The 17,197-nt window shown below is 43.4% G+C and overlaps 1 protein-coding gene across 2 annotated transcripts in view; it reads right to left on the reverse strand.

Moving 5' to 3' along the window:
* The window catches only part of PIK3CG (phosphatidylinositol-4,5-bisphosphate 3-kinase catalytic subunit gamma), a 32,371-nt gene extending 19,704 nt beyond the window's left edge, over positions 1 to 12,667 (reverse strand). The window contains exons 1-6 of one of the 2 annotated variants that reach the window (XM_082473682.1): positions 12,078 to 12,667; positions 7,988 to 9,994; positions 4,995 to 5,060; positions 4,657 to 4,882; positions 3,098 to 3,201; positions 686 to 832 (exon numbers count right to left, since the gene is read on the reverse strand). In XM_082473682.1, coding sequence (XP_082329808.1) covers positions 686 to 832; positions 3,098 to 3,201; positions 4,657 to 4,882; positions 4,995 to 5,060; positions 7,988 to 9,982 — 2,538 coding nt within the window. In that variant the 5' untranslated portion in view covers positions 9,983 to 9,994; positions 12,078 to 12,667. Of the gene's footprint in view, positions 1 to 685; positions 833 to 3,097; positions 3,202 to 4,656; positions 4,883 to 4,994; positions 5,061 to 7,987; positions 10,044 to 12,077 lie in introns of those variants that run through there. The other variant, XM_082473681.1, reaches the window with a different exon arrangement.
* Between the last annotated feature and the right edge of the window lie 4,530 nt (positions 12,668 to 17,197).

Consider the following 17,197-nt stretch of genomic DNA (forward strand, 5'->3'; position numbering starts at 1 on the left):
TGGTTTGCCTATTTTAAATAAATCACATGAAATATTAGAAATTATGTTACTTCTACAGTATTGAACTAGGGTATAGAGAATATTACTTTACAAATCTGCAAAGCTAAAGTCTATGTTAGATAATATGAAAATGATCAACATTGATACCTTCACCATCCATCTTCTGTTCTAGTAATCTGTTCACTCTTGTTACGTAACTGCATGAATTCTCCAATCACCTACCTGTTCATCTTCTCCCTCCTTCCTATCACATCATTCACTTCAGTTTGTGTACGTGGATGTGTACCAAAGGTGATGTATCTAAGGAGAGCATCTGAGAGTGTCTGGCTATGTCTGTGGATATGAATAAAGTGGATACTTGGGGGTAATTAGGTTTCTATTCCATGTTACCACACTAGGAATGTGGTGTATAAGAAAGAGGTTAGGGGAAGGAAGTGTATCTGGCTATTTGGGAATGCTGGGTATGCATCTCCTCAGGAATGGACAGAACTGTGAGACTCACTAGATTTCGTATCTAATGGTCCACAGCTATATTCCCCAATGAAAACTCTATTATGTCATCTTTGATCACTGTTCATCATACAAAATAGGAGAATGGAACAGGGTCAGTAGAAGGCATTTCTTTAGATCTAGTACAGAATTCTCGTTTCAGATAACTGAAAAAAATTCCTTAACAGCAGCACACCTGTAAAATCAGCATGTCCTGGCGCAGATCGTCGCCGTGTTTAAAGATAATTCCAATTGTTTCATTTGACAGAGCTGTAGGGTCGGCACATTTAAACTCAAGCCACAGGGGCTTTTTCTTGGAGGCCATCACTTTACATTTTTCAATCTGTAAGAAAACAGCCACATGTTTCCCACACACAATTGAAGACACATTGTGGAGACGCACATCCTCTTGCAAAGCATCTCTGTAAACACCTAGGGCAAAGTCCCGGTTGGAAAAGGATTTTCAATGATTTGGGTAAAAATGCAGAAGGCTTTTTCACTAAATCCAAAAACGCTAGTGAGAGCAAGTTACCACACTTAAACCAGTGGTTCTCAAAGTGTGTTGCAAGGAACCCTAAGCATCTGTGGAGGTGCCTAACAGGTGTGGCATATCCCATCCTCTGTATACCCCCCTCCTGTAGGACTCTTGTACTTCCATGTCCCCTCTAACAAAGAGCAATTGTGCTGTTATTTGTCCATACATATCTGGCCTCCCTCTAAGAATTAGTTTGAAAAAAAAAGAGTTCTATTGCTACCATAGTGTCTAAAAATGGTTGTCAAAAATCAGATGCAGTCTAATTCCAGGCCAAATGTAACAAGATGAAATTTCACAGCAATAGATGAGATGCTAGCACTCAGGCACAATGCCTGTCCCCTCCCCCAAACCCCCATATGTCAAAATAAATTCAAGGTGGGAGAAAGGTGGCTTAGCAGCCACTCATTCGAAAAGAGAAAATCTTAGGAGTTTTAGCCAAAAGTGAATTCACCAAGGATCAAAAATGTGACGTGGTCTTTAAAAAAAACCAAACACAATTTGAAGCTGTATTAATATATCATTATTCCTACCAATTTCTAACTTCAAAAGGACAGTGGATAGTGTGTGCTTTTGCTAGAGAGCCAGTTTGCTGCTAATTGTGTATAAAATTAAACATGGATCAAAGACTTAAATGTGACATTAAAACTATAAAACTTCTAGGAAAAAATATTTGTTACATTGAATTAGGCAGTGTTTCTCAACTTTGGCACTGCTGACATTTTGGGCTGGATAATTTTTTGTTGCAGCGGGGACACTCCTGTGTATTGTAGGATATTTAGCAGCATTCCTGGTCTCTACCCACTAGATGCTAGTAGCCTTCTCCCAGTTGTAACAATCAAAAATGTCTCCGGACATTACCAAATACCCCTTGGTGGAGGAGGTGGAGGTTCACCCCTGGTTGAGAATCGCTGGATGAAGCAAATATTTCTTAGGACATGAAATTCATGAAGCATAAAAGAAAAAGTGATAAATTGGACTTAATCAGAATTAAAACCTTCTGCTCTTCGAAATACATTACTAAGAAAATGAAAAGGTAAGCCGCAGACTGGGAGAAAATATTTGTAAACTATATACCTGATAAAGGATTTGTATCCAGAATATATAAATAACTCATAAATAAGAAGAAGGTGGTAACCTAAATTGAAAGTGAATGGAAGATATGAATAGAAACTTCTCAAAAGCACATGAAAAGATGCTCAACATCACTAGGGAAATGCAAATACAAACAACAGTGAAGTACCACTTCATACCCATCTGAATGGCTCAAATTAAGAAGACTGATGATAACAAGTGTTCTCTAGGATGTGGAACAATCAGAGCTCGCATACATTGTGGTGGGAATATAAAATGGCACGGTTGCCATTATAAAATGGAAAACCAGTTTGGCAGTATCTTATAAACACACACGTCCCATCTGACCCAACTATCTCACTGTTAAATATTTACTGAAAAGGTGAATGGAAAACAAACTGTGGTATAACCATACAAGGGAATACTACTCAGTCATAAAAAGGGACAGATCACCGAGACACACAGCAACATGGATGGATCTTAAGAACATTATGCTACGTAAAAGAATCCATATACAAAAACTACATACTGTATGATTCCACTTCATGACATTCTAGAAAGGGCAAAATTACACGATAGAAGACAGATCTGTCATCCAGGATGGAGGATGGAAGGAGGAAAGGACTAACTGCAAAGGGACATGAAAGAAATTTTTCTATAAATTTCTATGGAAATATTTTATATCTTGATTGTGGTGATGGTTATATGGTTGTATACGTTTGGCAAAACTCCTTGAACTGTACACTTGCAATGGATACATTTTATTGTATACAAATGGTTTCTCAAGAAAGCTGATTTAAAACACAATGGATGGAAGATTGCCTGGTGTTGAGGTTTTTAGTATCTAGCCATTAGGGAAGGGCTTGATGGAAGCCCATCTGGGGACTTTCCAGCTTCCCTGTCTCTCTATAAACGTCAGCTTTTATCCACTAGGCCCAGTAAAGCAGGCAGAGCCATCGTCACGACATAGAGACCATGGAGAGACATCAAGGCGATACCTACCACCAGTGCTCCTGCTTTCAGTCCAGGGTCATAGGGAACTCTGAAGCTTTGGGGGAGATTCAGATTCTGCAGGATTTCAAGCTTTTGCTTAAGTTGGGAAATAACTGTAATTGTCAAACGCACACAAGAGTTACGTGAGTTCAAGAAATTACCAATATCATCTCTAACATTTCCCGAGGCCGCAGGTATTGACAACATTCTATATATTTGGTAGGGTGAGGAACAGGAGAAGAGGGGGTAGGTTTCTGTCTTTGAGGAACTAACCATTGAGGGTGGCAGGATAAGTCAGGTTTACTGGGAGCAACATAACCACGTACACACATTACAACAGGGGACAGGAATATCTGAATATATATGGGATACCCAGACAGTCAGAGGGAGAAGGATGCTTTATGGATAATGGTAAGGAATTACTGTAGTTTTCTCTCCAACACGTGAAGCTTTAAACTGCCATCTGATTTGGGAAACAGGTATCGGAAGACCATGTTAAATGAAATTCGGTTAGGGTTTGGGAAATTCTTTTCAGAAGAGGAAGTTAGGTTGTGTGGAGGCAATATGACAGCCTCAAAATTGTGAAGGCAAAATACATAAATAAAAAATTACTGCCTGGGTACCAGACAGACTGGAGGCTGGTACAAATGTTGCTCTTTCTTTCTTACAATAAAAATAAAAGCAAGATTATTATTACCATTATTATTTTTAGAAGAGACCATTATTGGTTTATTGGAAAAGATTCAAAGGCAAAAATGGCAAATCAAAATATCCAGAAGTTTAAAATACTCTCTGAGTATGTTTGTGAGTGTCCATTATGAGCCACAGTGGTGGATTGAGATATACAAGCGTGAATAAGAGATAATTCCTAGCTTCAAGGCTCATACAGTTTAATAGACCAGAAAGATGTGTTAATGACTTTAATTTAATGTAGTATCAACCAAAACCTATGGCAATACAGATAAAGAGTGATTAATTTTCCTAAAGCAGGGGCTGAGGGACAGGATTTCTTAGGGATAAGAAGACAACATTGGAACACAGAGGAGGTGATATATATGTTTTTATAGGAAGTACATATATATATAAACATATATATGTACATATAGCTATATATGATGTATATGTATACATATATACAAAAAATTTAAAATAACTTCTCAATAATTCATTACTTTAAAAGACTGAGGACTTGAAAATTAGATGCATGTATTGAGAGATGGCGAAGAAAGGATATTTGGAAATAACTAATCTTTTTTATGTGTGTGCATAGTTGCTCTTAAAAAATACATCTTACATCTGCATAATGCTGTTTTAAGTTTTCAACGAGTTTAACATCTATTATCATACATTCATCATGAAAAAATATATGTAGTTTTAAAAAATATTAACTTGTAAAGGGAGAACTTTAAATTTGCTTACTCCATGAAGACAGAAGATTAAAAAATGTATTCTTGGCTACCTTGAGGAAGGTGCGACTTGCCTTCCAGAAGGAAGAAGGATCACAGGAGCGATGGCATTTGGAGACAAAGGCATTTGGAAAGAGAACCAAGAGAACAGAGCCACCATACCTTGGGAGCTGACGTCATACTTTTCAGCAGAGAGCGATTTAATATCAATGGTGACCTTTTGTAGCATGTCAATTACTTGGACTTGCTGGGTGAAGTCGCGTAGCATAGCCGTGCCACAGCCCCTCAGATAGGCTTCCAGGATCACTGCAAACCTCTGCTGATAGTGTCTGGACTGGGCGATCTCACTTCTCAAGAACCAAAATAAGAAATGACCAATTCGTTTGTTCTGAGGGTGAAAACAAGAAGGTTGCCACCATTATGACTAATGCTCTAGATCTATCAGCCAATTCTCTGTAACTTTTTAAATGTCACGCTCTTATCAAAAGGGAAGTACTTACTCTCAAGCCACGCTTCAGCAGAAATCTGGCAAGGGCACTGTCATGGTATGGTTCAAATTTCACAGCCTAAAGGAAGAACACATTGGCATTTGTGAGATTGCATTCTCCATGGATTAATCGGGAAACAGGAAACGGAGAAAAACTGGTGCTCTGCCTTAGTGGGTTTGTAGGGATAGGGCGACGAGAAACTGAGCAGTCACTTAAGTTCAATCCTTTCTTTTCAAGGACAGTTTGGGCCAGGGTGAACCACTCGCTGAAGGACCAGGATTAGAAGCCAGAACTCTTGACTCACAATCATGTGCTTTTGATGACTTCAGAGATGAAGAGGTGAGGGCTTTTGTGCCCATGAAGGCTTACCTGATTTGTTGGAAAGATAGAAGGGAAAGATGGAGATGGCTATACACATCTATAAAAGTGGAAGGGAAGAAAGGTTGCTGGAAAGAAAATAAACAGTGGGGATATTGTACATGCAGGGAGAGAAATGTTTGTTAGATGTGAAGATCCTAAAAATCCTATAGCTTCTCTTCTGCTCAAGTTGTGTGGTTGGCCTCTCACTGGCAAGTCACTGTGCTGCCTCCCAGGTTCTTACGGCAACTGAATGGTCATTACTCCCTGCCATGATGCAGTGTATACGGGGCTATTTGCCTGAAAATCTCTTGTTTTATCTGGTTCCTCAGGTTCAGCAGTGTTTAGAAGTTTTCACATCACTTGGCTAATAACAGAGATATTCATATAGGTGGCAGCTCTGTGACTGAGGAAAAAGAACCAATGACAAGTGAAAAATAGGGGTTGGACCGAAAACAGGGCCCAGGTGGGTGGCTGCCCCCCCTCCCCCCCACCCCCCGGCCCCCGCCCCCCGCCCCTGCCCGCTGCAGCCTAGCCAATTAAAAATAAAACATAAAAAATAATTAAATTCTGGTGGGTGCATGGATATTTGTTACACCATTCTCTGCTTTTCTGCAAGTCTGCAATAGTTCATAATTTTAAAAGCAGTAAGACTAACAAAAATTGTTTGATTATTAGACATGCACATATAAAATTATAGGCTAGATGTCATGTATAAGCATAAAGAGAGGTTTAAAATTAAATATCTCAAGAGTATCTCCTTTATAAATAGATACGGTCTATCCTTTTTTTCCTAAGAAATAAGAGATATTCCCGTTCTACTTTATGTTTTAGGGCCTGGGGGCTTTTTGGTATGATTTCCAATCCTTACTCTGGTTTTTCAGTTTGGAAATGATCAGAACAATACTGACTTGATAATATTTCAATTCTCCCCATGCTTTCAAAGATGAGGTGTGCTCTAATTGGTGCCACAGTAGTTGCAGCTAAGATCTTAATTCTGAGACTGTGGTTATTTAACCACCAGTAGTCACTTCAGAAATGTTAAGTTTCTAACCCAAACGTGAGTCTTTTTGACATTCTTCATGTTTCACTTCTGTAAAGACCATGAAGATCTCAACCAGGAGACCATTTTAATTAGGAATGAATGAGTCATTTGGCCATATCTGCAGTGTCTCAAATAGTTTTACAAATGACTACTCTTCTTCAAATTTAGGACCACAGATTCAATGTTAATATTACTTATTGACCTCTTTCATTTAAACATTTCCAAGAAGAACACTATTCATTTTCCAACTCTGCAAAGTTTACTTGTGAAAATGACAATGTAAAATAATTCATGATAGCCTTGGGACTTGGAACAGATCTCATGCAAATTTGTTTTATGTTCTTTTTGTTATGGAGAGCTAGAAAACTTCAGAAACTTCCTATAAATATAGATAATGATTAGATAGTTTGGTGTCCACCAGTCAGCCTGGCTAATCCTAACCATCTCAGATCAAACATCATCTACTCAGAACTGTCCCTGGCTTCTTCAATCTAAATCAAGTGTCCCCAGAACCCCTGACTCTTTTCTCATAACACTCTGTAGCTTTTCCCCAAAGTGTCTGTCACAACGTGTTACTCAATACCTGCCTGTATGTGTACTCATTTGGTGTCAGTCTTCATGCACCACAAGCTACACTAGGGCAGAGTCCAGCCCTGTTTTGATCACTGCTCTACATCCAGCAACCAGAACTGAGGAAGCATTCAGTCTCTGTTGTTGAATTAATGAATGAACACTTCTGCTCTCCAAAATAGAATTCCCTTCCAAATCCTTTCCTTCCTCTTCCTTGTCAAGCAACACAATATAATTTGAGAATGGCTATCGTGAGCAAGAGAACGCTTCCTCCTTTCTTTAACGTCCTAAGGAAACCCATGATTTAGTCAAGGGTTTAGCAAATGATTTAGTCTCTCTGGACCCCAGGGAAAGGCATGTGAAGAGGAGTGGACACACAGTACCAGACCTGTCTAAAGAGAGGGGCTTTCAAGGTCCCATCCAGATATGAGATGTTACTCTACGAATTGTGACAAATACAATCAGAGAGTATGATGTTTTTCCTCTAGGACACACTATCCTGACACTGCTGGGTTGACGCCAGATATTGGGACTCAGTGAAAAGAGCAGGGGCCAGGAGTCAGACCTCCTGGGTTTGAATTTGTCTTTCAAAGTATGTGACCTTGGGCACATTACTTAGCCTCTCTGTGCCTCAGTTTCCTGATATATAAAATGCAAATATTAACTTGACCTCTGTCATCGTTGTTGGGAGAGTTAAATGTGATAATACACGAAAAGCATGTAGATCACCTGGAGCCTTGGCACAAGGGAGCATTCGATAAGTCAAGTCTATCATTGACACAGTAAATGAGAACAAAGTATTCACGGGAACGGTTCTCCTAAAAAGCAGAAATATTAATGTCATCAAAATGCTTGTCAACAAGCCCTCAAAGACAGTTAAAAAGTAAATGGAACAGTTTACTACTTTCTGAGGTAGTTTCATTAGCTCTCCTTTGACTGATCGTGACTCTCTGGACAAGGGGCGTTGGAAGACAGCTGAATGGGGCACCTGTGCATATGCAGATAAATCCCTTGAGGCGAGTGCATCCCCTACCTGGACCAGCTGGAGCAGGTAATGTAGCACGTCATCGTCCTCCAAGCTCTCCAGTTTCTGAACTGCAATGGCTCTTACGTTTTCATCCGAAAAGTTGCAGTCCAGGAGTTGCATTGTTAATCCAACATCCAAAGCACTTTGATCCCAGACCTCCCTTCTGGCTAACAGCTGATATGTTTTGGCCACAATTTCTTGCTGTCCCCATTTCACTGAGCTAAAGAGCTTAGGATACGCTTTGGGATCCTTCAGACTTTCATATCTGAAATGCCAGAGCAACTCTTTGTCTTCGGCTGTGAGAGGGTTAAGCGGATCAGTGGCTATGATCGCCTCTAGCTGCTTCCGAAGCTGATTGGGCATTTCTGCTCGAACCCGGTCCCCTTCCGGGTCAGGGGTGGGCCGATGCTTAGGCAAGGCTATGGGGTGACAGTAATTGTCCAGAAGGATGGAGATGGACATTGAGTTCTCCTTGTCCGGGTTGGTGGCCGACGTGAGCTTGTCGGCGTTGAAGCTGCCTTGGTCTTCCGCCTTCCCGGATAGCTGCCACATGTGGAGCACGTACTCCCCGTGGCGCAGGAGGAACCGGTGGTCTATCAGCAGCAGGTTCACGTAATACAGAAGCTGAGCTTTGCCTCTGGACTCGGGAGCGGGAGCCTCCGCAGAGGCCTTACCGGACAGAGCTGGAGCTTTGCCGCAGTAGATCTGGAGGTTCAGCAGAGCCCCTTTGGGCAAGTCTTTGATCTTGATGCTGAACTCAAGCCACACATTCCAGAGCACCTCCTCCGTGAAGGGTTTGGGGCTGGTTCTCCTTTGGCAAAGGACTTGCTGCCCATACTGGATGTTTGCCTCCACAAAAACCGTGAGGTCCGCGTTCCGGGGCAGGACGGGGATATCGATGCCTCTGATTTTTACCCTGAACTTGCGGTCACAGTCCCACAGGGACACGGTGAACACGCTCTCATGGTCCTTCCCGTGGATGGTCAGCTGCTCATGGTAGCCGGTGACCCCCGTGCAGTCGTCCACCAGCGGCCACTCTTCCTTCCTCACCTCGTCCAGGGCTGGGTCCGGCGGAGCGTCAAGCACCAGGTGAATCTCTTCCCCGTTCTTGAGGCACTGCCTCACCCACTGGAAGTTTTTGATGGGCGTCTCACCCACCAGGTACTCATCCCGGCCACAGACGCGCAGCACAAAGTCCCGTTCGTTCTGGCTTTCAGGGATATCCATCAGGGACTTCTTCTTGGCCATCTTGGTAAAGAAGCTCTGGAGGATGGTGCCCGGGGTGTCATCGGCCGAGACCTTGATGGTCTGGCTGGTGGTGCTGCGATGAATGACAATGAAGATGTAGTTGTTGGTGATCTTCTTCAGCAGGTACTCGGGGAGGGGCTTGGACGTCACCCAGGGGTGCATGGCGTAGAGCTTGGGGTCGCGGCTGGCCACCTCGGCCATGCGCGGGGTCACCAGGCGGCGGCGCGTGAACTCCAGCTCGTCGTCGTGCACGTTGCTGACGTCGGTGACGTCGTAGCCAATGAGGGCCGTGAGCTGGCGCTGGAAGGCCAGCGTCTCCTCGGAGGGCGCGAGCCTCTGCACCACGTGGATCTGCCCGGGGCTCCGGTGCAGCACTTTCCAGTAGCGCAGGCAGTCCAGGGTCTGCACCACCTGGTACTTGTCGTAGATCTCGTACCACTGCCCCTTCTTCTGGTAGAGCAGGAGGAAGTGGTCGGGGCTGAGCCGGTGGTAGAAGTCGGCGGCCACGCTGGTCTCCAGCGCGCGCAGCCACACCTGGGCCTTCATCTGCTCCACGTTGCCGTGGCCAGCCACGTGCAGCAGCGCCGTTTCGGGGGTCTTGGTGTTGCGCTGGCTGGTGGGCAGCACAAACTCAATGGGGATGAGCTCCATGGAGGACAGGCTGGCCGCCGCGCTGCGCGGCTTCATCCTCCGGCGCCTGCGGCGGTTGTCCTCTCTCAGCACCACGTGCTGTTCATGGCTCTCCAGCTCCATGCCCTCTGCGACCTGAGAGCGGAGAAACAGAGGGCTCGGTCACAGGGCAGGCACTTGCCCTTAATGGTTTCCCGCGAGCTGGCAGAAGGAGAAGGTGTAGACGAATGACAAGGACGTGCGCGCGAGGAGACCGGGGCTTTGGAGTCGGGGCCCAGGAATCCTGGCCCCGGCCACTTAGAATCTGGGGCATGAGCCCTTTAAATAATCTCTGAGCCTGTTTCCTATCTGTCAAATGGGGTTAGCAATACCTCAGAGGGGTAAGTAAGGTGAGAGTTAAATAAGGTAATATACTTGTTGAGTATGGGCCATGGGTAGATGGGGATTCATTAATCATTCTCTCTGCTTTCATTTTGTTTGAAAATTGAATTTTAAAAGAGAGAGGTAAAGCACTGATCTAGCACTGTGTCTGACCTACTGCAGTAGTTCTAAGTGGTAATTGTTGTTAAGCATACCGAAGCGCATGCATGAGTCAAATTATCCAGTTAAAGGATCATGTCCTGGTTTATAAGGTGCAATGTGAGGTGCTGAAAAACCCCCTCTGAAAATAGGCCTTTGACTTATTTCCTCTTTGTTTAGTCTCATTTGTCTCCTAGGGGACCCAGACACCTTACCCAACTGGCCTCATGGTCCCTTTTCAAACTTTCTGGATCAGGTATCTGCTCCCTAGTCAACTTCCTGTTTTTGTTTTCTTTTCATTTTTTTCTTTCTTGTTAGGAGAGGTAGTCATTTCATTGATAAAACTCAGAAAGATCAGAATTGGTGAAGTTGCACTCAAGAGCATTTGCAGATATTTAAAACTGAATCATGAAATGTGTAAGTATAGTGGCTGTCATTACTCCATTAGGGCAGTATCTTAGGGGAATCCCCAGGGCTGTACTCTCCAAATATGAACATTCAGGTAATTTTAACTTTGTACCAATTCATCCCATCTGCCTCTGGACAAGCCACAGGATGGAAGGAAGGACCTGCTTTGGGGCCCCAATCGATTATTTAACTTCTTTTTGCTCTAATATTTTCATCTCTATAACGAGAATTCACCAATTTGTTCTCAACAATTTATCCACTCTATCTTCACAAAGCATTTAAGTATAAATGTGGCTTATTGCAGTAAGAAACTCCTCAAATAATGACTGAAATGCTAAACATCTTAAAATTGAAATATGAATAAGGTATTTTGACTTTACTATTTAGTATCCTTTAATATTTTGTAAGATGTTCTAAATAAGAATCAACTAGTGAAACAAAAATTAATGTTTCAGAAAATATTATTTACTTCTTAAAGGACTAATGTTAGTGACACTCATAAGTACTTATTTCCTTAAGAAATAGTGGAGCATTTGACACATACCAGAAAGGAGAGTTTGATTAAAGGGTAAGAAAGGCAGGTTTCATTAGATCCAAACTTCTGTACTCGGCTTAAACTTACTTTTAAATTCAGCAGTCCCTCTCTTAAAATATTACGAAGTTACACTTAGTAAATACATGAAATCAACTGTCCCAAAGGACTGTCTCTTACAGCTTAAGACCTTCACTATTTGCTCCTTTGCTACTTTACAGAATAACAAAGAAGAGAACTGTAAGTTATGTGAATATTGGCACTAACTTGAAATAAAATAGGTCCAAATTTAGGCAACATGCAAATACACAGCAATCACTTCTGCCTCCACGACATCAAATAGACTTACAAGATACGAGGTGCAGAAGAAAACTGGCTGACTCAATACTCACTGCTTTCCTTCATGGTTGAGGCTGTGAAGCTTTCTCCTTTTACGAGAAGATGTTAGAAACACCGTTCAGTACACTAATCGCGAAGAGTGCACTTGTAAGAACGTGAAGGCTGCTGACACAGCCCCCCGTGCCCTCCCTCTTCCTCCCCAACAAAAACAAAAAAAGGACTGATGCACCTGCAAAGCTATTGCCGGAACCTTGTGGATATCCACACACACGGGTTGGACTAGACAATGAAACAGACATTCAGTGGCAGTATCATCAGATGAGCGACAACAGTTCCACATAAAAATCTCCTGGCTGAGAAGGAAGTGTCACTATTCTGAGTCAGACCCAACAAAGGGCAAAAAATAGAAGGAAGCAATACCTGATAAAGCAGCGGAGGTGATGATGTTGAAGGATCATTTGTTTAATTTCTGAAAACAAAACAAATTCAAACCTACCCAGTGTACTTCTAAACTCTTCCGCTTTTCTGGGTCTCCCTTCATATCCAGATGCAGAGGAAGTGTTGCAGTTACCAGGAAGGAAGTTTTAACCAAGTTGATTATACGTGTGATTGCTCATTTAAAAAGTGTCAGAAATGCATTTCCTGTTAAAGCACACACAGAGAGCCCAGCACGAATGTGAGCTAAGTTGACTATATATTTTTTACTCTTCGAACTAATTTTGTAAAAAGTGTGAGAGTGGAAATGAGTTAAAATGACATAGATCTAAACCAAAAATACATTCATGAGACATAAACACAAAAAATGTTTTTCTGGCTAGTTCTCAGTAGAAGGAAAGGCCTCATAGCCGCAATATTAGAGAAACAGCCCGGTGGGAAGATTTTTACTTTTATTTTTTTAAAACATCTTTATTGGAGTATAATTGCTTTACAATGTTGTGTTAGTCTCTGCTGTATAACAAAGTCAATCAACTATATGTATACATATATCCCCATATCCCTTCCCTCTTGCATCTCCCTCCCACCCTCCCTAACCCACCCCTCTAGGTGGTCACAAAGCATCGAGCTGATTCTCCGTGTGATGCAGCTGCTTCCCACTAGCTATCTATTTTACATTTGGTAGTGTGTATATGTCCATGTCACTCTCTCACTTTGTCCCAGCTTACCCTTCCCCACTCCGTGTCCTCAAGTCCACTCTCTACATCTGCGTCTATATTCCTGTCCTGCCCCTAGGTTCATCAAAACCTTTTTTTTTTTTTTTTTTTACATTTCATATATGTGTTAGCATACGGTATTTGTGTTTCTCTTTCTGCCTTACTTCACTCTGTATGACAGACTCTAGGTCCATCCACCTTACTACAAATAACTCAATTTCATTTCTTTTTATGGCTGAGTAATATTACATTGTATATATGTGCCACATCTTCTTTATCCATTCATCTGTCGATGGACACTTAGGTTGCTTCCATGTCCTGACTATTGTAAATAGAGCTGCAATGAACATTGTGGTACATGACTCTTTTTGAATTATGGTTTTCTCAGGATATATGCCCAGTAGTGGGGTTGCTGGGTCGTATGGTAGTTCTATTTTTAGTTTTTTAAGGAACCTCCATACTGTTCTCCATAGTGGCTGTATCAATTTACATTCCCACCAACAGTGCAAGAGGGTTCCCTTTTCTCCACACCCTCTCCAGCATTTATTGTTTGTAGATTTTTTTAATGATGGCCATTCTGACTGGTGTGAGGTGATACCTCATTGCAGTTTTGATTTGCATTTCTCTAATGATTAGTGATGTTGAGCATTCTTTCATGTGTTTGTTGGTAATCTGTATATCTTCTTGCAGAATGTCTATTTAGATCTTCAGCCCATTTTTGGATTGGTTTGTTGGTTTGTTTGTTTGATATTGAGCTGCATGAGCTGCTTGTATATTTTGGAGATTAATCCTTTGTCAGTTGCTTCGTCTGCAACTATTTTCTCCCATTCTGAGGGTTGTCTTTTCCTCTTGTTTATGGTTTCCTTTGCTGTGCAAAAGCTTTTAAGTTTCATTGGGTCCCATTTGTTTGTTTTTATTTCCATTTCTCTAGGGCTCTGGTCAAAAAGGATCTTGCTGTGATTTATGTCATAGAGTGTTCTGCCTATGTTTTCCTCTAAGAGTTTTATAGTATCTGGCCTTACATTTAGGTCTTTAATCCATTTTGAGTTTATTTTTGTGTATGGTGTTAGGGAGTGTTCTAATTTCATTCTTTTACATGTAGCTGTCCAGTTTTCCCAGCACCACTTATTGAAGAGGCTGTCTTTTCTCCGTTGTATATTCTTGCCTCCTTTATCAAAGATAAGGTAACCTGATGCACGGCTGGGCGGGGCTCATCATGGTGGTGGAGAACCAGCACCCCAAGTCTTACCTGCACGTGCAACGCGACTGCTCAGACAGCTTCAGCGTGGTGTCCACGCGTGGCAGCCTGTGCACCCAGGACAGCGTGCCGCCCCTGCAGAGGCAGGTCCTGGTGATCCTGTCCCAGCTGGAGGGTAACGCCGGCTTCTCCATCACCCACAGCCTGCTGCACTGCAAGGTGGCCCAGGCTTTCCTCAGTGACTGGACGGCCTCCAAGCATAGCCACGGCCCCCCACTCACGCCCGAGGTCGCTGGCCTGCATGGGCCCTGGCCGCTGTGACCACCCTGCCCCCCCTGCCTGCCCCCATATGCACTTTACGAGGGAGACCCCAACACAGGATGCTTGAACCAGAATCTCAGGACCCCCATCCAGGGAGTGCCAGCGGCATGGCGCAGCTTCTCCTGGGCCTTCCTTCCTGCCCCTCCCTCCTACCCAGGGCCTCATAGCCACCAAGCAGAATACCTCGAAGCGTCCTCTAGCTCGAGGGAGCGGTGTGCCAGCTCCTCTGACCAGCCCACCTTGAGGTCTGGCTCAGACTGCCAGGGCCAAGGTGAGGCTGCCCCTTCCCTATGGGCCTGGGGCCTCCTGCCTGGCTGAGGCAACCAAGAGCTCCATTCACAAAACCAAATCTGGGGGGTCAGAGGCCAGGACCCTGGGGTGAGCAGGGACCCCCCCCCCATCTTGTGGGATCAGGCCAGGACCCCAGGTGAGAACAGGGACAATCCCTTTTTTGGGGGTCAGAGGCCAGGACCCCAGGATGAGAGCAGGACCACCCTCTTGTGAAGGTCAGAGGCCAGAACCCCTGGTGAGAACAGAGACCACCCTCTTTGTGGGGCACGAGGCCAGGAGCCTTTTCTCCTCAGTTTGCCCTAGGTCCCATCTCCCCCCAAGCCCTCATGAGGCAAGCAGGGGCTCCTGGAGTCCCAGCAGTGTCCCAGGAGGCAGGTGCCTGGCGACCATGGGCTCAAGCAGGGGTGGGGAGGGACACTATGCTATTCCTGGAGCGCCAGCCAGGATTGAAGCCATGCCCCAGGCTGGGGTTGCGGCAGCGGGTCAGGTGGTCCTGAGCCCGGGCCCAGCCCTGTGCTTGGTGAGGGGGTTTGTCCTCAGCACCACCTGACCTCTGCTGGGAGGAACAGAGTCCAGGAGAACTCCTTGGCCAGCCCTGTCCAGTCACATGCAGGGTGTGGCCCCTCCCAGCCCCACCCCGCCTCAGAAGCCCAGTGTCCTCCCTGTGGCTGCTCAGCCCTGAGTTCTGTTTCTGCCCCAGGATGACTGAGGCCGGCTTCCTGGGCCACCTGGCCTCACTGCCCTGCAGCCCCCAGGCAGCAGGTGGCCAAGTCTATGGCCTCTTGCTTCCCATGGGGCTTGCAGGGGGGTGGGTTTACACCTGGAGAAGCACCCAGAAGCAAAAGACTCCCCTTTGGGCCTCCTTTATAGTCCTCCTTTTACTCTGAGCTGTGAGTATTTTTAACCCTGTACATACGGCAGCTCTTCTGACACAGAGGCTATTTTATCAATTGTCAGTACCATCCCTGTAGGATGATTCTCCATGGGTGTTTCCAGACTCAGGCTCCAATGGACCAGATAAAAATGTTTTGTTTTGTAAAAAAAAAAAAAAAAAGATAAGGTGACCGTATGTGCATGGGTTTATCTCTTGGCTTTCTATCTTGTTCCACTGACTGTATTTCTGTTTTTGCGCCAGTACCATACTGTCTTGATTACTGTAGCTTTGTAGTATAGTCTGAAGTCAGGGAGCTTGATTCCTCCAGCTCCGTTTTTCTTTCTCAAGATTGCTTTGGCTCTTTGGGGTCTTTTGTGTTTCCATACAAATTGTGAAATTTTTTGTTCTAGTTCTGTGAAAAATGCCATTGGTAGTTTGATACGGATTGCATTGAATCTGTAGATTGCTTTGGGTGGTATAGTCATTTTCGCAATATTGATTCTTCCAATTCAAGAACATGGTATATCTCTCCATCTGTTTGTATCATTTTTAATTTCTTTCATCAGTGTCTTACAGTTTTCTGCATACGGATTGTTTGTCTCCTTAGGTAGGTTTATTGCTAGGTATTTTATTTGTTTAGTTGCAGTGGTAAATGGGAGCGTTTCCTTAATTTCTCTTTCAGATTTTTCGTCATTAGTGTTTAGGAATGCAAGAGATTTCTGTGCATGGATTTTGTATCCTGCTACTTTACCAAATTCATTGATTAGCTCTAGTAGTTTTCTGGTAGCCTCTTTAGGATTCTCTATGTATAGTATCATGTCATCTGCAAACAGTGACAGTTTTACTTCTTCTTTTCAGATTTGGATTCCTTTTATTTCTCTTTCTTCTCTGATTGCTGTGGCTAAAACTTCCAAAACTATGTTGAATAATAGTGGTGAGGGTGGACAACCTTGTCTTGTTCCTGATTTAGAGGAAATGATTTCAGTTTTTCACCATTGAGAACGATGTTGGCTGTGGGTTTGTCATATATGGCCTTTATAATATTGAGGTAAGTTCCCTCTATGCCTACTTTCTGGAGGGTTTTTATCATAAGTGAGTGTTGAATTTTGTCAAAAGCTTTTTCTGCATCTATTGAGATGATCATATGGTTTTTCTCCTTCAATTTGTTAATATGGTGTATCACATTGATTGATTTGCATATATTGAAGAATCCTTGCATTCCTGGGATAAACCCCACTTGATCATGGTGTATGATCCTTTTAATGTGCTGTTAGATTCTGTTTGCTACTGTTTTGTTGAGGATGTTTACATCTATGTTCATCAGTGATATTAGCCTGTAGTTTTCTTTCTTTGTCATATCTTTGTCTGGTTTTGGTATCAGGGTGATGGTGGCCTCTTAGAATGAGTTTGGGAGTGTTCCTCCTTCTGCTATATTTTGGAAGAGTTTGAGAAGGATAGGTGTTATCTCTTCTCTAGATGTTTGATAGAGTTCACCTGTGAAGCCATCTGGTCCTGGGCTTTTGTTTGTTGGAAGATTTTTAATCACAGTCTCAACTTCAGTGCTTGTGATTTGTCTGTTCCTATTTTCTCTTGCTTCCTGGTTCAGTCTCAGAAGGTTGTGCTTTTCTAAGAATATTTCCATTTCTTCCAGGTTGTCCATTTTATTGGCATATACTTGCTTGTAGTAATCTCTCAGGATCCTTTG

This window comes from Balaenoptera physalus (assembly GCF_965194825.1).
Source record: "Balaenoptera physalus genome assembly, chromosome: 8".
Taxonomy (NCBI): domain Eukaryota; kingdom Metazoa; phylum Chordata; class Mammalia; order Artiodactyla; family Balaenopteridae; genus Balaenoptera; species Balaenoptera physalus.